Source organism: Nomascus leucogenys, chromosome 3 (genome assembly GCF_006542625.1).
Source record: "Nomascus leucogenys isolate Asia chromosome 3, Asia_NLE_v1, whole genome shotgun sequence".
NCBI classification, from domain to species: Eukaryota; Metazoa; Chordata; class Mammalia; order Primates; family Hylobatidae; genus Nomascus; species Nomascus leucogenys.
In genome coordinates, this window is record NC_044383.1 from 105240935 (window position 1) to 105261993 (window position 21059).

Sequence of the window (21059 nt, forward strand, 5' to 3'; positions counted from 1 at the left end):
ATATAGCCAAATCATCAAATAAAGCCATTTACTGCTGAGATTTTTTTCTGACTAATTATAACAATCTATTTGTAGTGACATCAAAGGGTTAGGTTTTTGTATCAATTTGTAAATGGACAACCAATTTTCACTTAAGCTTGGGACATGCAAACCATTACCTTCTGTTATCTTAAATTTTATCACTCTTAAGAATTTTTTTAAATTAATGACTGAAAATAGATTTAGCCTTCAAACATTAGAAACTAAGAAACTGTAGCACATAAGCATCATTTGCCGATACTGTATCTGAAAAACTATTCTTCCACCCTTTTGATCATAGTAAATAGCTGTGTCCTGAGAATATAAACATGAACCAATGACTTATGCCACTAAGATGGAGGCATTAAGGGTATTATTTGGGCTGAGAAAGCATTCCAGAAGTATGAAGAAGTATGCATGCATTTATTTGCCCATTCATAACCTTATTCAACTTTAGGCTCCATATAACTATACCCTCTAATTTTAGGATTTGGGGTTTCTAGCTTTCCCAAGAATGTCTATGGCAGCAGTTATCAAAATTTTTTACCATAATCCATGGTATAAAAAACTTAGGGCCGGGCGCAGTGGCTCACGCCTGTAATCCCAGCACTTGGGGAGGCTGAGGCAGGTGGATCACTTGAGGTCAGGAGTTCAAGACCAGCCTGGCCAACATGGTGAAACCCTGTCTCTACTAAAAATACAAAAATTAGCCAGGTGTGGTGGTGCACACCTGTAATCCCAGTTACTCAGGAGGCTGAGGCAGGAGAATCACTTGAACCCGGGAAGCAGAGGTTGCAGTGAGCTGAGATTGCATCACTGCATTCCAGCCTGGGCGACAGCACTAGACTCTATCTCAAAAAAAAAAAAAGACTCCATAACAAGTTTATGTTAAAAAATTTCATGAAAACACATCCTTAGTACACCTTTACTATGCAGTATTTTGGTATTTTTTTTTTATTGTATTTCACTTTGAAAGTGCTGGTTTTGACCCACTGAATTGACTTTTATGACTCTAATGGGTTGCAATACACAATCTGAAGAAAGGCTAGTCTGGCCCTTTGGGTAGACCAGAAGTAGCAATAACTATAACCGTAAAATTTATATTCCCTATACTTGTTCTCTCATATTTGGATTATGATCTTTGCATTAAAAAGGAGGAAATGTGCTAATACAGTTTTATACTAATTCACTAATCCAGTGAATCAGTAGCAATTCACTTTCAAACTGCCCAAATATTCTGAAATTACCAGTCATCCACTTAGATGGCTTGGACTCATTTCTTGACACTCTACATAATTACTTAGGAAACATTCCACATAATTACTTGGGAAGCATCTTTATTTGTTGTTGGTGTCATTTCATACAGAACTCTGGAACACTGGGTCATACGGATTTAAAACGCATGGGAAATATTCTTTATATATTCTTGCCTAGTATCCTGAAGTTTGTCTACCCTTCTCAATTCCAAAAATCCATTCTTGTCGATGGTTAATATACTGTTTAGTTATATTTCAAAACCTGAGACCCCCTTAACAGTTTTCTACTTATATAGGACCATTAATTGGCCATTTTCTGTTGTATGATAAATTTTAAAGTGTAAGTTTCTCATTAGAAATTTGAGCATTCATTAGCCCAATGGAAGTTAATCTGACTCCCTTAACAAGTAGCAAACATTTTTAAAATGTGTGAAGCCAAGGGTCTGTTTTCAGAAGAACAGAAACATTACCCAATCAAAACTGTAAAAATGCAAAATAGCATCAAACATATTTTTTAAAATAATTTTTTTCTAAATTCCCTAGGTCACTTTATTTATAATCAAATCTTGACATTCTACCTGCAAAGGCCTTTAGGTGTACTTGCTAAAGAATCATTACAACTTATGAATGAAGCTCCACATTGCAATGATGGAAGTATATTTTCCAAATATTAATAAACATTCCCTACCTAAGAAATTTCAGTAGGAGCTACTGTTGCCTATCAGATTTATGAGCATGAAAATGCCTTAAGCTCTATGCCATCTATCTACTTGATAAAGTGAAATATCCCCCTCTTTAGTTAAACATTCTGGTTGCTGAGTCTTGATAAAATGCCAGATGATATGGACTTTTTCCCGCATAAAAGTATGAAGGTAATCACTAGAGAATGAGAAAATTGAATAGGATTGTTCAAAACTAAGATGCAACGTGAAGGTGGAGCTTTCAAGATATTTTCTTAGAGCTACCAAAATAACATTGCATATTTCCTTCCATTTTTAGCAGTAACTCAAAAATTAGCTTGAAATTTATCCCATTATAGGTAGTTTTTCATTAGAAAAAACCATTGTGTTAACTTCTGAAGTAATGTTAAATTACTTGAAATTGTCACATAGAATACCTGCACTAGTAGATCCAATTCCTGTGGTCAGCACAGATCTTGGTGTAATCTTTGCTGCATATTTGAGGAATTGAGATTTCCCTGTGCCAGGATCCCCAACCAATAAAAGATGAGATTCACCTAGGAAAAAGCAAATATATTAAGTTTTAAATTTCTATAAAATGGCCCATGAATAAGAATAATTAGAAAATGGTCCATCTGGAATGCCAACAAAATATTACAGTGTTTTTACTGTGTACTTTTACGTAGAGTCGTTTGAGAAAGGATTTAACTAGAAAATCTTTAGAAAGTTAACTGTCATAAACAGTCCTTAATTGATTACTAAATGTGACATAGAATCTAAATTCTGTTAATAAATTATATGCTATTTCCAGATGTTCAGGCCTATGTTTAACATTTTAAAAAATATCTGAGGCCAGGTGCGGTGGCTCACACTTGTAATCCCAGCATTTGGGAGGCCAAGACGGGAGGGTCACTTGAGCCCGGAAATGTGAGACCAGCCTGGGCAAGACTCCATCTCTACAAAAACAAATAAAGAATTTTTGGCTTATAAAGTTTCTGATTTACTCTATTTTTAAATATCAAACTACTATGATTAAATCCTTGCATGCAAGTCATATAAGTATTTTATTCTATTTTTATTTAAGCACTTAGAAGTATTAGGGATTTTACAAGTATTTTATAAATATCAAATTACTTATGATTCCAACAGTTAAGTGAAGACCTTTTCATTTATGAAAATTTTAGTAACTTAGTGAAATATGTATCTTAAAGTACTCGTTTTGCAAATGTAACATAAATAACATGTGCATATCCTGTGGTACATATGATTTCACTGACCAAGTTTCTTCAGCAATTCTCAAGTGTTTCCTAAATACATTAATAGGAAACCCCTATTTAAGCTCAACATTTGGCAGAGTGCCTTGCAAAACAGTAGGTGATCAAAACATACAAGTACACCTTATACTTACTATTCTACACTGTACTATATGGTTTTCGAGTCCCTACTAACAGCCTGATTTATAATAATGCCCTTTTAGTCTTTTGGTTTAATTTTTGGTTATTATGGCCCACATACGGGGCCATAATAACCTGTATGCCAGACTCTGGTTAAGTGTGTTAGCTGCAAAAGAGCTTTCTGCCATCTGGACATAATTATACACTTAAGAGTAATCTTTTGAAGGTGTGACCTGCAGCAGCACCCCATGGCAGATGGCACATTTGCTATCTACCAGCAGAAGGAGAATCAGCAGGCAGATGACTGAAAGCAGCAGTCTAAGAGAAACACAGTGACAGCCACAGATGGAGAGATGCTGACTGGAGACATTAAAATACACTATTTCTAATCTTTTTCCTTTTGAAAACAGACTGGGGATCCAACAAAAAACACAGTAATAGAAACAAAGATTTTATTTTGTGGCATCCTTACAGGCTATAGCAAAAGTATATGCCATAGAAAAATGCAACTTCTTTCAGTCTTTCTGGAACTCTAGAAAGTAGCTTCTGATATACAGATGCTAGACTAAGTATGAGATATTCACACAACTGTCAGCTTTATAAGATTACAATTGGAAAATAAAACCCAACAAGCAGTTTTTATTCAGGAAAGAAAAAGTTCTAGCTTCTCTCCATGTGTCAATATTACTCAAAATTTCTAAATAGGTACTAACCTCTGACCCGTGTTCCTGTAGCATCAGTCCTTTGAATCCCACCAGCCAGCACCATGGCCACAGCAAGCTTTACTAGATACATTCCAAACACTTGAGGGCACAAGCTAGCCAATATTACATTCCTTCCTAGGAAAAGCAGAAAGATCAGAAATCAGCAATAATTTTCAAGAAACCCCAACTGAAATTTCCCTTCCTTTCCTATCTGACCATCCTCATTTAAATATACTCTACTATGTGAAATGATCAGGAGGTCCAATTCCAAATGACCAACAGGATTAAAGGAGGAAGTAACTTTGTTTTGGTTCAAAATGTCCTGTTTTTTTTGAGACAGGGTCTCACTCTGTCACCTAGGCTGGAGTGCAGTGGCGTGATCATAGCTCATTGCAGCCTCAAACTCCTGGGCTCAAGCAATCCTTCCGGCTCAGCCTCCTGAGTAGTTGGGATGGCAGGTGTGCAGCACCACGCCCAGCTAATTTTTTTTTTTCTTTTTTGGAGCAACATGGTCTCACTATGGTCTCACTCCTGGGCTCAAGCGATCCTTTCGTATCAGCCTCCCAAAGTGCTAGGATTACCACCCAGCACTCATGAGTGGTATGAGCCACTGTATGTACTTTCTATGTGATAATTTCAGTAAAATTACTCCACTGCCTAAATAAAAGGAAGGTATTCAATCTCAGAAATAATGAGTCAGATCACACAAGTCAGTAATCTTTAAATACAGAGGTAGCTGGAGCTCATGAAGCTTCTCCAAAGGTATAAGAAGAAATAAGTAAAAAATCCACCCTCCAAGTCAATTCAGCATTTGCTCTGAGCAGTCTGGTAAATTGTTTTATCTGGAAAAAACTTACAGGGGCATCAAGGCATTAAGAAGATCACTGCACACCACAACTCTAGCAGTGTAAGTATGAGATCTCGAATTCTTCTGATCATGTGCTTTAAATAAAAGAGTATCACTGTTTGGGGTTCTGTTTTCAGAAATAACACACCAAATCTGAGAATCTGCCTATCTCTTCCATGAATAAAGCAGGTATTTCATTCAGTCATTGGCCTAACCAACCTATGGAATTCCAACAAGCCATTCCTGAGCCTTTCCACGACTTATAGCCCTATACACAAAGGCTACTTTTTGTAATGAATCAACACTGATTCAGTGGCAACTAATCTATGATGATGTGGCCTGCGATGGCAGAAATGGTGACGAAAGAAAATCTTTTAGTAAAAAAGGAACCAGAAGATTTAGTAAATCCAGGAAGTTCATTACTTGCTGAAGGAATCCCTCCCTGTTTGGAGGTAGAAAGCCTGGAGAAAAGGTCAGGAATCCAAGCAGATAAGACTTGACAGCAGGTAGGTAAATTGTGACCAGAATCTAGCGATTACACATGGAAGAAGAAACAGCCCCAACAAACAGGTTCAAGAGTAGGCAAATTGATCTGAGAATTACATAAGCCAAAACTTAGAACCAATTTTACTGAGTAACATGCTGATGGCAAGCATATCCCTGTGGTAAGAGGACAGGCTCTGGTGTCATGTTTGTATTCAAATCCCAGTGCTATTAATTACCAACTGTCTGACCTTGGGCAAGTTTCTTAACCTCTGCCTCCATTTCTTGTCTGCAAAATGGAGATTATAATGGTATCAAGACAGAATTTTTGAGAATCAAGGGAGTTAATAAGTATACAACACATAAATAATAACTGGCATATAGTGGGAACTACTTAACTGTAACTGTTAGCTATTTTATTACCTGTATTATTTGTGCATCTTTCTGATCTAAAGATTTCCTCACACTATAGTCAACACAAAAGACTACAAAGGTAGGATTGGGGTCCCAGAGAGAAGCAAAAAGGAAGGGCCAAATGTGTTGTCTAAGTTGAAAAGCTTGATTCCTTGGATCATGGCAGCTGAAGCTCTCATGGCTATATCATGGAAGAAAATGCATTAGCACCAGTACTACCCCCATCCTCACCTCCCTCTCAAATTTCTAGTTCTAGACCATGTCAGTGTGGCAAAGGCCTAGTTATCTACTCTTGTGTGGCCCTCAGTTATCTCAATGAAGAGAACTTACTAGGCCCTTAGTAATCTCAGAATTAAGATAAGTCAGTGACCCCCAAAGTGGGTTCAGATGGCCCAAAACACTCCAACCCTTACATCTGGGTTTCTAACATCTAAGCACCAGGGTCAAGGAATCCCTCAGGTGACAGCAGATCAGAATAAGGCCCTTAGGTTCATCCTAGCCAGTACCCACAGGATCAGGTCTTAAGCAAGTCAACCTCCAAGTGCTGAGCAGTGAAGCATTCTCCAGCTTTAGACTGGCAAAATGAAGATGTTCTGTTGGATACAGCTTCCCAACTTCACCTCTCCTCCCTCCAACACACTCACCAACACTCTGAAATGGAGGAATACAGTACACTGGTGCTGGTCCATAGGAAACTAAGAGAGAATCCATTTATACTAATGAGAAATACTGCCTTATTTTCTTGCTATCTTCCTACTTATATTTCTCACAAGATTATTATATTTACTTCTGCCTTTTATCCAATAAATGGCTCATGCAGAAGTAGCCTAATTAAAACAAGACAGATTCTTTAATTGCCAACACAAAGCACATCTGAAGATCTAGTTAGAGTACCATATGATGGCCTTCCCTTCATTGTTAAAGAGGTAGAACTGAGCTGTGACACTGTAATAAATAAATAAATAACAGTGGTCCAAGGAAGAGTTACACATTTTTGTAAGGACAGAATCCTAAGAAACCATTTTCAGGCTATTCAGGCTGGGCACAGTGTAATCTCAGCACTTTGGGAGACGGAGGTGTGAGGATCGCTTGAGCCTAGGGGTTCAAGACCAGCCTGGGAAACATAGCATAGTGAGAACCCTGTCTACTTTAAAAAAAAAAAAAAAAAGAAAGAAAGAAAAAAAGAAACCATTTTAATTTTAAAAATCATTTAAAAATGTATGATTCTTAAAGTGCCTGCTTCATAAATCTATAATGTAGAGAACTTTTGCTTCTTTTTATACAGATCAGATAAAAGAAAGATCAGGAACTACTAATGTGCTATACATTTATGCAAAAAAAAGAAAAAAGAAAAAATCCCATAAAATAAAAGCAAACTGTCCCTATTTAGGGAAATGGAAGCCTTATTATTATTATTATTATTATTATTATTATTATTATTATTTGAGACAGAGTCTCACTCCGTCGCCCAGGCTGGAGTGCAGTGGCGCAATCTTGGCTCACTGCAACCTCCGCCTCCCGGGCTCAAGTGATTCTCCTGTCTCAGCCTCACAAGTTGCTGGGACTACAGGTGCATGCCACCACACCTGGCTAAGTTTTATATTTTTAGTAGAGACAGGGTTTCACCATGTTGGCCAGGCTGGTTTCAAACTCCTGACCTCAAGTGACCTACCCACCTTGGCCTCTCCCAAGTGCTGGGATTACAGGCGTGAGCCACCATGCCCAGCCAGAAGCCTTATTTTTTAAAATAATATCTATCTAATTTAGCATATGATTTAAGAATAAAGTAATCAATATAGCTTAGATTTGAGGGGAGTGTTATTAGAAATGTCTATTACTGGCTTCAGTTTATTTTTCTCGAAAGATGTCTCCATGGAGAGATGAAAACAGGCACTTGAAGATTTAATTGGTGCTTTATACACTTGAGATTTTTTAATAAAATACACTACAAACCCAATGGCTGTGTTTTATTCTATGTAATTACACCTGGATGTCACAGTCAAAATTTTTGCTTGTGATGACAAAGCTTATCGTCTGCATCTTCTCTCATCTTTTTCCTAGTTATTCCGTTTTAAAATCTTCAGCCAAAATAGTGTAGTTATATCTTTATTATTGAAAATACATCAAAGAGAAACAATGGCTTTAACAGGATGAGAGTTCATAATAGGATGAGTTTTGCCTTTTTAAAGAACTATATTTTTAATTGATATGATAGGAAACTCTGAAATTGTTTTGGCAGTGTATCAGGTGTTTAAAATAATAGTTAGAAATGAAATATCTCCAGGCAGATTGCTAAACAGAAGAGTATGGCAGAAAAAGGTTTCAAAGGGAGACTACAGCTAGAGGTACTGACTAATCCTACCCTTTAAACTCAGTCATTGAGTTATGTGGCATATAAGGCTGTCAAATCACAGACATCATATTTAACCATATTAATAATAATCAGTTTTAGCCCTTAAACACAAACCTGCAAAGGGATCGCTCTTATAGTATTCCCAAAAATCTTCGAATTCCTTTCGGACCTCCTCATCCATGATGATCCCTGAGGACTGCTCATTATTTATTTGGATGTAATTTGCTTTCAGGACTATCTCCACTTCACAGCGCACATCTTGCTGAAAGGGCTTCCACCGTTGCATTACAATCCCATAAATAGTGAGGTCATCACCTAGGAAAAAGCATCAAGTGAGTCCAGCAGTAGCATCCTGCATGCTGAGCACAGACTCAAAATGACAAAGGACCAGAAATTAGAAATAAACCACTCCCTTACTAGAGTTTACAATGTGTACACTCATCCAGAAAACAATTTAGGGGCAGAATAACACCCCAGATTCTTGACTTTTGTCCCCCACAGTCATGTATCTGTAAAGTGAAAAGCTGAAGTATTTCCTATTTTTCATAACCTGCTACAAGATAATCATACAAAATTATTACTTTTCACTGGGAAAATAGTTTACTGGATGATTCATTCATCACAGTTACATTGGATGAAATGTTCATCCTCTGAGTCTCTAACTATTTAGCTCTCATTTAGAGAAGAGATGAGGGAACTGCAGCCAGAAGTTTAAACTATAATTTGGAGTCAGGAAAAGAGACAACCTTGTGATGACTGGCAGTAGTTTGGGTTTCTTACATGTTCATTTTTACTTAACTCACTTGCTAATATTTTACTCACTGCCCCCCAACATCTTTTTTAATGAACCAAAGAAACAATGAACTAAGAAATGAATAAATACCTGTTCTACTTCAAAGTTCCTTCCCACAAAATACAAAAGCACAAGATACAATCCTGCTTGTTCCTTGCTGATGGTTCTCTCCTACCTGAGGAAACCCTCCCACCATTCCTGGTAGGCAGAAGCAACTTTTATAGATTTTCCTAAGAGGCCCTGGGTAGTTTATAAGCACACTTGCCAAACATTGCCATCTGTACTTACTACGACATACAATGCAATGCATCAGTTAACAAGTATATACAAATGTTTAGCGTTCCATATTTTGGTACTGGAGAAAGTGGGCCAAAAACAAACATGAAAAAAATCATAATCCTGGTCCCCCCAAATTTTAATCTTGTTGAACACAGGGTGTTGGACGTGCCCCAACCCCAATTCTGGTATTTATATTTTGCATAATAAACACTGTCTCAGAACTAACAGGCAATTCTTCATTTCCAAGCCTTTGTGACAACTATATGATATGTGCTGATGAAAAATGCCTTTCACTCTCTAAATTTCAATGAGTAATCTGCATAGCTTTTGATTTCCTAAAGGAAAATGCTAAATTCATGGAACTGGTGGTGCCAATTCATAGAATAGAAGGCACATTTCTAGTTTAAGGCAACTTCATACTACATGGTTACAAACACATTAAGTAAGTGCTTTACAAGTTTCCAAGATCTTTCCTAAGCCACTACACTTAATGATTTTCAAACCAAATCAGGAATGATGATCATTTACTATATTGTCTGACCCCAAATTTCTAGGTAAAAATGATTGGAGGCAACTTTACATAAGGACTGGAACAATTCTCTATTATGGTCATTTTAATGGATTATGTTTAGGTTGTTTCTAAACTAGTTAAATGAGGAACTTAATGTTTAGATATATGACCCATAAGTAATAATCTAATGTCAATAAGCAGTGATTATGTGGAAGATACAGAGCACTGAAGCATGGCCAAGAGTACTGACCTCATCAGATTTGGATTTAAATCCCAGCTCCACTGCTCATAGGCTACGTGACCTTGGGCAAATTACCTACCTTTCCTAAGCCTGTTTCTTGACCTACAAAATGTGAATGATTATATTTACATCACAGTACTATAGTGAGAATTAGATCAGATAATGTACGTAAATTACTTAATGCAGTATCTAGAACATGGTAAGTGCTCAGTAAATATTAGCTCTTCTTATACTAAACCTACCTGACATTTGTAAAGTAATTAATACCTTTAAAAGCCCTTCAATATATACGTGTTTTCTTTACTCAAATACTTACTGAATGGGAGATTCATATAATCACCAGAACAATTGTGAGGTATACATGATAGTCCAAGACAAAAGATATTCACCTTAAACTTCTGTATTTTTCAAAAGTAATGTTACAAGCAATGTTGTTTTCAGGAAGCTAAAATTCTTACTTTTCTACAATCCAGTCTCTCCGTGCCCCTATATCATCTGCGGCATCTTTACTACTGTAGCCATTGCCAGTCAGACCCATCTCTCGGATCTCCTGCGGCACTGACATTTACCAGCACACACCCTCCAACTTCATTACTCTGCACATGCCAAAGTGGGGTTCCTAACTAGATTGTAAATTCCTGAAGGGCAAGGATTATATACTATTTATGTCTTTTGATTCCCACAGAGGTTTATAGCTAAGGATACATGAAAAAATAGTTGTTAATAGATTGCTTCTATCCATCCTTCATTATTAATGACATCTGAAAGAAAAACAACTTAAGACTTATTTCCAGTACAGAAAGAATTCAGTTTAGATGAACTGCATGAAAAGATCTTATTCTCAATTGACAGATATTTTCATGTTCAGGCTGAGCTTATATAAGAACTGCTTTGCTGAGACAGGTATTACAGATTTAGGTTAAAATCTAGTCCTATATGAGCAAGGTATTTTGACATATTCTGGGGTTGCTTAGCAAGCAATCCATAATCAAAGCTGTTATCTCATTAGTATACTATTTAGACAACTGTACGTTCATATACGTCGGCTATCTGCAACCTAGAAGAGGTCCCTCACCAGAATCCAAAGACACTGGCATCCTGATCTCCAACCTCCAGCCTCCAAAACTGTGAGAAATAAATATTTGTTGTTGAAGCCACCCAGTCTATGGTGATTTGTTAGAGCAGCCTGATATAGTTTGGATAACTGTCCCCACTCAAATCTCATGTTGAGATATAATCCCTAGTATTGGAGGTGAGGCCCAGTAGGAGGTGTCTGGATCATGCAGGTGGATCCCTCATGAATGGCTTGGGCCATCCTTTTGGTGATAAAGGAGCTCTCACTCTGAGTTCGAATGAGCTCTGTTCATTTAAATGTGTGTGGCACCTCCTCCCTCCCCACTCTTGCTCCTGCTTTCACCATGTGATGTGCCTGCTCCCCGTCTCCCTTCTGCCATGATTGTAAACTTCCTGATGTCTCAGAAGAAGCTGAGCCTATGTCTGCACCATGCTTCCTGTACAGCCTGTGGAACTGTGAGCCAATTAAACCTCTTTTCTTTATAAATTGCCCCGTCCGAGCTATTTCTTTATAGCCACGCAAGAATGGACTAACAGCCCAAAATGACTAAAACATCACCCTTCCACAAATATTTTTAAGTCTGATTTCTTCTTAGTCTCCCCAGTGAGGAGAGGGAACATGATGAGTTGACAGGGACAAAGGAGAGCTCAGGACCAGTCTTGTTGGCCTGAAGAGTAAAGCATAAGCTCAGAATGACACTGGAACAATCAGGCTTTCGGAACTCTCAGATTTCCAAAACAGTTCTGAGGCTCAGAAAGTCTTTAAATTGCCTGGAACATTGCAGATTATCCAGATCAACTGCCACTGTAGGGCCTAAATCCCTAACAATGTACTGTATATGCTGTGCTTGACTGTCTATGAGAAAAAGAACTCATCACCATCTAAGGCCCATGTTAGACACCTCTAATTATCAGGTATTGAGTCAAAATCTACCTCCTTGTGGCTTATCCCACTGAATCCCAACAGCATCTTATGTAACTACAATTCTATTTCTATGTGACAGTCTTCTAACTATTGAAAGTTGGCTGTCACGTCCTTCCTCAGGCTTCTCCATGCTAAACATGTATAGTTCTTCATTGAATATGGGTTTCAAGTACCCTCCCAATTCAGGTATCGGCCAATGAAAAGACTGAGAACCCTCAGAAGACAGCAGACTAAAATCAGTGACTCCAATCATGGTGTCACCAGCACAGAGCAGAGAGGAATGACATCCTTTCTTCTAAGCACCAATAAGACACGCAGCAGCATTTAACAGAGTCACATTCTCTAATTCATTTTATAAAAATGCCCACTAAATCCACTACATTTTTAAAAGTTCCTGCTGTTAAGCTACAGTGCACTGAAAAGAGCCTTAAATTAGACATCAGTGGTTCTGGATTCATGTTCCAGTTATGCCACTTAACTCTCTAAGTGACCTTAGACAAGTCAGGTTCTTCATTCATAAAACAAGCACCTGGACTAGCTGCTGTTGTATAGATCTAGCCCAGCTCTCTTCCTGCTATCACTTCCCACCTGCCAGTTTCTAATCTCAAGGTGAGCAATTAAAGCTCTACATTTCTCTTGTCAGTGATCTTGGGAAAATAAAAAGTGGCTTTTCCTAATCAATACTTTAGGACTACCTACACAAGCTAAAAAAAATTCCCCTATTCTTACCAGATTTGCAACTATCCACTAAGTCATCTTCCAGAATAACCTTCATAGATCGTGGAATACTTCCAACAGATAGCCTTTGAACCTAGCAAAGAAAAGAAAACAGATTCTGAGTATGCTTAAATACATGTTAAGTATCCAGAAGTCTAGCAGTATTTGAAATTACTATTTTTATTTCTCTGGTATATCATACAATTTAATTATAATGGGGATTTAAGTAATTTTTCCTGAAAACTATGTCTACTATCAATTTAAGAATTTACTAAATAAAATACACATATGGAAAATATCTCCAAATATAATCTATATAATCTACCTTGCAGATGGTCAAAGTAAACGTATGCTCCAACTACTAAATTTAATAACAAAGTTAACTTTATCTAGAAAAGAGGGGTATTTCTTTCCTGATCACTAATCAAAAGACCTGGGACAAATCACCCAGTCCCTATGATTACTCCTTAGTAACCGAACCCTAGTTTTATTCCATGTGGACATGCGCCTAATACAAAGACTGTTATTTCCCAGGCTCCCTTGAACACTGAACATAGGTATGGTCATATGATGGAACTCTGACCAATGAGATATCATAAGCAGACAATGCAAGAGACTTGCAAGGAGACTGCTTAAGTGGAGAATTGGTTAGGTGGTAGGCACTTTTGCCTATTGTTCTCTGACTACAACACACGTGATGGAGTTGTAGCCAGCATCCTGGCCCACAGCCAATCATCAGAAGAGAAGCCATGTATTAAGAATGGTTGAGGCCGGGCGCGGTGGCTCACGCTTGTAATCCCAGCACTTTGGGAGGCCGAGGCGGGCGGATCACGAGGTCAGGAGATCGAGACCACGGTGAAACCCCGTCTCTACTAAAAATACAAAAAATTAGCCGGGCGTGGTGGCGGGCGCCTGTAGTCCCAGCTACTCGGAGAGGCTGAGGCAGGAGAATGGCGTGAACCCGGGAGGCGGAGCTAGCAGTGAGCCGAGATCACGCCACGGCACTCCAGCCTGGGTGAGAGAGCGAGACTCCGTCTCAAAAGAAAAAAAAAAAAGGTTGAGGCCGGGTGTGGTGGCTCACATCTGTAATCCCAGCACTTTGGGGGGCCAATGTGGGTGGATCATCTGAGGTTAGAGGGTTTGAGACCAGCCTGACCAACACTGCGAAACCCTGTCTCTACGAAAAATACAGAATTAGCCAGGCGAGGTGGCACATGCCCGTAATCCCAGCTATTCAGGAGGCTAAGACAGGAGAAATGCCTGAACCCAGGAGGTAGAGGTTACAGTGAGTCAAGATCACACCATTGAACTCCAGCCTGGGCAACAACAATGAAACTTCTTCTCAAAAAAAAAAGCAAAGAAACGAATGGTTGAACAAAAAGACAGGAGTCTGAGTTCTCCACAGTGAACTAGCCTTGAACTGCCTATCTCTTAATTATGTTAGGTAAGAATAAACCTTTGTGTTTAAGCTGCAAGCAAATGAAAATCAGGCTCACTCTTACTTGTTAAAGTGTTTACAAATACTTCATTTAGCACAGCAAATAAGAGTGGGTCCAAACTCCAAATCTTGTTCACTCCAATGTGATTTTTTTTTTTTTTTCAGAGACAGGGTCTCGCTCTGTCAACCAGGCTAGAATGCAGAGGCACGATCCGTAGCTCACTGCCGCCCAGAACTCCTTGGTTCAAGTGATCTTCCTGCCTCAGCTTCCTGAGTAGCTGCGATTATAAGCACAAGCCACCATGCCTGGCCACTCCAATGTTTAACCATTTAAGCATTAATTAATCTTCTATCCCTTAGCTAAGAACATTAATTTTCTTCTACTCTTCAGTTAAGAAGAGCTAGGGTGAACTTCTTAAATATTCTTCTTTAATTTTAACACAATTAAGTCATTTCACAACTTTCTTGTCAATGCTCTACCTAAAAAGGATGATTGCATGGTTTCTAAAGACTATATTCAGATATATGTGGAACAGTTTCAAGCTTGATCTTCCACAAAGTGACAACACAAGTACATTTGCATCCATTCTGTGTTCCCTAATCCTACCAATGTGCCCATAGCTGAAAAACACTTCTTCAAATTTGTTATTTATCTCGTTTATGTGATTATTTACCTGTTCCTGAATTTTGATTTCCTGGTAATCTCTACACTTGGTTGGAGACGAAGACAAGCCTGAGAGGCAAGTGAATTTAGAAGAATCACAGCTCTCCAAGCTGGGACACGAGGATGGCCGGCAAAAGGTGTAATACTGCTCGAAGTCAGCCTTGATCACAAACACATGCTTGCATTTGTTACACATGTAATCCCGCTCAAACTCCAGAACCTTTACCAGACTTGTTCGAATCACTGTCCCAGTGACAGATAAAAAGTGTCCCACATCCTTGGTTTTAGGTATGTGTTCCCTCACCAGCTCAGGACAGACAGGCAAACCTGATGGAGAAAACAAAAAAACAGCATCAACTTCAATCTTGAGATTTGACTCCGAGGGATATATTCTTCTCCTATTTCCTGAAAGATAAATTTTAATTTCAGGGGAAAAAAAAAGATTGTGTTTTACTAAGAAAAAATCAGATCATCAACTCTATTAAGAAAATATAAAGAATTATTGCAAATAATAGTTATCAGTGGAGTTTTTTTTTAATCCAGATACTGCACAATGAGTAGACCATGTTTTAAAGCAAATAGCTAGATATAATAACCAGGATTTTAAAAAGGACTTACTCTCACAAGAGGGCTATCTCAGTAGGATCTAAAGTATATAATTTTAACGGCATTTAACAAAAAATATATTGCCGCTTGCCACAGATAAAATCAACTGATGATTATTTTAGTAAATCACGCAGCAGACCGATAAAGAGATGGCAGCATGATGACCAAAGAGTTCCACTGCGCTAGAAAGTTACTTTTTCAGTCAGACTCAGAATTTATTAATACATAAATATGACAGTGTTTTTGAGCCCTGACTTACCTAGCGGTTTACCCACAACATCACCTTATCCTATAAAAGCCTCGTGTTTTTCAACATTAAAAAACAGGCAACTGGATTAAGAAAATGTGGCACATATACACCATGGAATACTATGCAGCCATAAAAAATGATGAGTTCGTGTCCTTTGTAGGGACATGGATGAAACTGGAAAACATCATTCTCAGTAAACTATCGCAAGGACAAAAAACCAAACACCGCATGTTCTCACTCATAGGTGGGAATTGAACAATGAGAACTCATGGACACAGGAAGGGGAACATCATACTCCGGGGACTGTTGTCGGGTGCGGGGAGGGGGAGGGACAGCATTAGGAGATATACCTAATGCTAAACGACGAGTTAATGGGTGCAGGAAATCAACATGGCACATGGATACATATGTAACAAACCTGCACATTGTGCACATGTACCCTAAAACCTAAAGTATAATAAAAAATAAAATAAATAAAATAAAATAAAATAAAATAAAAAAAAAAACAGGCAACAGAAAAGGTGCAAAATGCCAAAGAAAATTCTTACTCAGTCTGGGTACTGTGGCTCACACTTGTGAAGCCAAGGTAGGAGAACCGCTGGGGCCCAGGAGTTCAAGACTAGCCTGGGCAACATAGTGGGACTCCATCCTTATAAAAAATTAAAAAATCAGCTGGGCATGGTGGTGCATGCCTATAGCCCCAGCAACTTGGTAGGGCTGAAGTGGGAGGATCTCTTGAGCCCAGGGGGTCAAGGCTACAGTAACCATGGTCACTCCACTGAACTCCAGTTTGGGGAATAGAGGAAGACTCTGTCCAAAAAAAAAGAAAGAAAGAAAGAGAGGGAGGGAGGAAGGAAGGAGGGAAGGAGAAGGAGAAAAAGAGAGGGGAAGAGGGAAGGGGAGGGGAGGGGAGGGGAGGAGGAAAATCTTATGTGGAAATTCCCTCTTTCTCATGTTTGGCTACATTGCACCATTGGGGTGGAAAGATGCTGGCTATAAAGGCTAATTCCTAACAGGTTTATTGAAATAGCAACTGTCATGCTGGTTCATGTCTCCTGTCTTGTCCTCAGTATTTAGCGGTTCAAAAACCAGGTAAGTACGCCTACTGAAGGCCCATCTATCAGATTGTCCAGCCCATGAGAAATGTCATAATAGGAATCATTATACCTTAAGTTTCTATGGTCAGCATATTTTCTCCTAGTTGATACATCTATCTGATTGAAAGCCAATCAGAAGGTAGTTTAGGAAGTATGAGGGGAAAAAGCAAACTAGAGTAACTGAATGTTTAAGGTGCCAGGCTATGTTAACCTACTGTTACAGGTTACAAGTCTACAGATAGACTTGAATTTTCTCTGATGGTTGGCTGAAATTCTCTCAATACACTGCAGAGTGTATAGACAAACAAGGTGGCCATTGCCAACATTTGCCGCTATGACTCTTTTTTCTATGCTTCTAAGACCGACTTGCCCGTTTTCTAACGAACATATTCATTATTTACATTAATTCAGATTGCATCACATTTTGCCATTAAGGGAGACACACTTTTCGTTCATATCCTAGAATGTTAAAAAACAAGAAACAGCCCAGAGATCTCTCTCTCTTGTTTACCTGGCCTTAACTGGAATGTATATTGTAATACATCTTAACACTGCTTGTAGATTCTCAGTTACATTTATTTTGCTCCCTACATGAATACTTTAAAAAAATATATGAATACTTAAAAAAAAGCAAGATATAATTCACATACCATAAAATTTACCCTATAAAGTACATAATTCAGTGGTAATTAGTATATTCACAATATTGTACAACCATCACCACTAATTCCAGAACATTTTCATAATTTCAAAAAGAAACCCTGTACCCAGTAGCAGTCACTCCCCATTCTTCTGTAACCCTAGCTGCTGGTAACCATTGATCTACTTTTGGTCTTCATGAATTTACCTATTCTGGAAATTTCACACATAGATGCTCCGTGACTTACAATGGGGTTACATTTCAATAAACCCATTGTAAATTGAAAATGTTGTAAGTTGAAAGTGCATTTAGTACACCTAACCCACTGAACATCACAGCTTAGCCTACCTAGCCTACCTTGAACATATTCAGAATACTAACATTAGCCTACAGCTGGGCAAAATAATCTAACACAAGCCCTATTTTACAGTTAAGTGTTGACTATTTTCATGTTATTTACTGAATACTACACTAAAAATGACAAACAATAATTAATGGGTGCTCAAGGTATGGTTTCTACTGAATCACTTTCACATACTCATAAAGTCAAAAAATTGTAAGTCAGGGATATCTGAACAAAATCATACAATATGTGGTCTTTTGAATCTGGCTTCATTTACTTAGAATAATGTTTTCAAGATTCATTCCTGTTGTAACATATACAGTACTTCACTCTTTTTATGACTAAATAACATTCCACTGTTTAGATATACCATATTTTGTTTATTCATTTATTAGTTGATGGACATTTAGGTCGTTTCCATTTTTTGGCTATTATGAATAATGCTACTACAAACATTTGTATGCAAACTCTTGTTTGAACTTTTCTCAATTATCTTGGGCATACACCTAAGGAGTAGAATTGCTGGGTCACATGGTTATTAAAATAATTTTTTTAAATAATTTTATTTTTATGTTTGCAAACAGTCACTAAGTACTCTCTATTGTACATATACAGAAGGATACTCGAGTGGGAAATATGATAATTAACCCAATTTGCTTCTCGAAATATAAACAGAATGTACCAATAATTACTTCTAAGAAGGAAGGTTAAAAAGGAGAATAGAAAAAAAAAGGTTAAGAAAACTTACTTTAACAAAAATTCTTTGGGTTTCTGAAATATTCATTCTCTCTTCCTTGGCCCTAAAGAAATATCATTTTTGCCTCCCATTTCTAGTCCCCTCATCTCAGTTCTGCTTCCGATGCAAATTGATTGTTCAGTTTAAATTATATAGTCAGTATATTAAAACAAGAAAAACTAAGATCAGAAGAACCACATTACAGAAAATGTGGTGTTACTCCGACGTTATGCATAACTGAAGAATGCCCAATGAGATTACAGATTGCTAGGAAAATTTAGAAAAGCCTTTGGATTTTTGGCTGGACGAGGTGGCTCATGCCTGTAATCCCAGCACTTTGGGAGGCCAAGGCAGGTGGATCACCTGAGGTTGGGAGTTTGAGACCAGCCTGACCAACATGGAGAAACCCCATCTCTACTAAAAATACAAAAAATTAGCCAGGTGTGGTGGCGCATGCCTGTAATCCTAGCTACTCGGGAGGATGAGGCAAGAGAATCGCTTGAACCTGGGAGGCGGAGGTTGCGGTGAGCCGAGATCGTGCCACTGCACTACAGACTGCGTAACAAGAGCAAAACTCTTGTCTCAAAAAAAAGAAAAGAAAGAAAAGAAAGAAAAGTCTTCGGATTTTCAATGTGATGAAGTAATGTATCAATGAAGTCTTACATAATATAAACTGTATAGACAGACACTTGTTATTTTTGGCTTAAAAACAAATTCTAGTTTAACAACAAAACTGTGTAATTTAATTGTACTTTTATTCCTAGAAAGCTATCTTCAATTTGATAGTGTTTCTTACTGTAAATAGCATCTTAGAATGGAAGAATAAAACACCATATGCCCCATTGCTTCTAGAGTAACCCAAGCAAAACATAATGAAGGCCAAATCTCCTTTTCTTTTACCCTTCTATGGCTTGCCACAGATCTAAGAATAAGGAACCAAATCTGGACTAGACTATAGGGCCTTTTGTGACTGGCTTCCTGTTTCATCAAGACTTCTGTGCACTTTTTCACATACAGTGCTCCCTTTGTCTCAGTGCTTTCCTCTTCACTCTGCTTCTCAAAAATGCCCACACTAAGAAGCAATGCAGTGGTTAAGAATACAGACTCAGGCCAGGCACGGTGGCTCATGCTTGTAATCCCAGAACTGGGGAGGCCAAGGTGGGCGGATCACCTGAGGTCAGGAGTTCGAAACCAGGCTGGCCAACACGGTGAAACCGTCTCTACTAAAAATACAAAAATTAGCCGGGTGTAGTGGCACATGCCTGTAATCCCAGCTACTCGGGAGGCTGAGGCAGGAGAATCGCTTGAACCTGGGAGGCAGAGGTTGCAGTGAGCCGAGATTGCACTTGTGCACTCCGGCTTGGGAAACAGAGTGAGACTCCATCTCAAAAAAAACAAAGAATACAGACTCGAGCTAGAATGCTTAGGTTTGAGTCACAACTCTGTCACTTACTAGCTGTGTGACCTTGGCCAAGTTGTAACCTCTTAGATCTCTCATCTATAAAATAACAACAGAACCCATCACACAGAGTAATAAGAAAACTAGAAGAATTCATAGCTTACACCTGTAATCCCAGTACTTTGGGAGGCTGAAGCAGAAGGATCACTTGAGGCTAGGAGTTCAAGACCAGCCTGAGCAACACAGAGACCCCACTTCTACAAAAAAAAAAAAAAAAAAAATTTAAATAGCTGAGTGTGGTGGCACATGCCTGTAGTCCCAGCTACCCAGGAGGCTGAGGTGGGAGGATTGCTTAAGCCCAGAAGTCAGAGACTGCAGTGAGCTATGATTGTTGTGCAACTGCATTCCAGCCTGGGAAACAGAGTGAGGCCCTGTCTCAAAAAAAAAAAAAAAAAAATTCATACATGTAAAGTTTCTGAAAATATTACTCGGCATATAGCAAGCGCTATTTAAACATTAATTCTGGCCGGGCACTATGGCTCATGCCTGCAATCCCAGCACTTTGGGAGGCCGAGGTGGGCAGATCACCTGAGGCCAGGAGTTCAAGACCAGCCTGAGCAACACGGCAAAACTCTGTCTCTACCAAAAATACAAAAATTAGCTGGGCGTGGTGGCACGTGCCTGTAATCCCAGCTACTTGGGAGGCTGAGACAGGAGGACTGCTTGAACCCGGGAGGCAGAGGTTGCAGTGAGACAAGATTGCATCACTGGACTCCAGCCTGGACAACAGAGCGAGACCCTGTCTCAAAAACAAAAACAAAAACAAAAAACAACATACCTTGAGGGAGGCATGCATCACACATTAAAGTTTCCATTAAGCTCTCATACAGTAATGCTTAATATATGCATACGCATGTATCTGTAGGCATGCATACACCATCTGGTAAATATTTGACTATATAGCTGTCTGCCATACAGCCCTGAGTTTTTTAAAGGAGGGAAAAACTATATTCTTTTTGGTTTCCCAAGATCCTAGCAAATGCCTACTGATGTTTTGTTTAGTAGTAACATAATTTGTAACTTACTTTTTCAGAGAATTGAAAAAATAAGCTAAATTCACCTGAAACTAATAGGGTCACTTAGGCAGACAGGATTGTATTACTTAAACTGAGTATGGAAAGGTATCTGAAAATAATG

The 21059-nt window shown here is 38.5% G+C and overlaps 1 protein-coding gene across 1 annotated transcript in view; it reads right to left on the reverse strand.

The window, feature by feature from the left end:
* MCM9 (minichromosome maintenance 9 homologous recombination repair factor) overlaps positions 1 to 21059 on the reverse strand; it is a 130123-nt gene that overhangs the window by 103300 nt on the left and 5764 nt on the right. Inside the window, exons 3-7 of the mRNA XM_030809618.1 lie at positions 14802 to 15118; positions 12702 to 12783; positions 8264 to 8464; positions 4062 to 4187; positions 2392 to 2511 (exon numbers count right to left, since the gene is read on the reverse strand). Coding sequence (XP_030665478.1) covers positions 2392 to 2511; positions 4062 to 4187; positions 8264 to 8464; positions 12702 to 12783; positions 14802 to 15118 — 846 coding nt within the window. The remainder of the gene's footprint in view (positions 1 to 2391; positions 2512 to 4061; positions 4188 to 8263; positions 8465 to 12701; positions 12784 to 14801; positions 15119 to 21059) is intronic.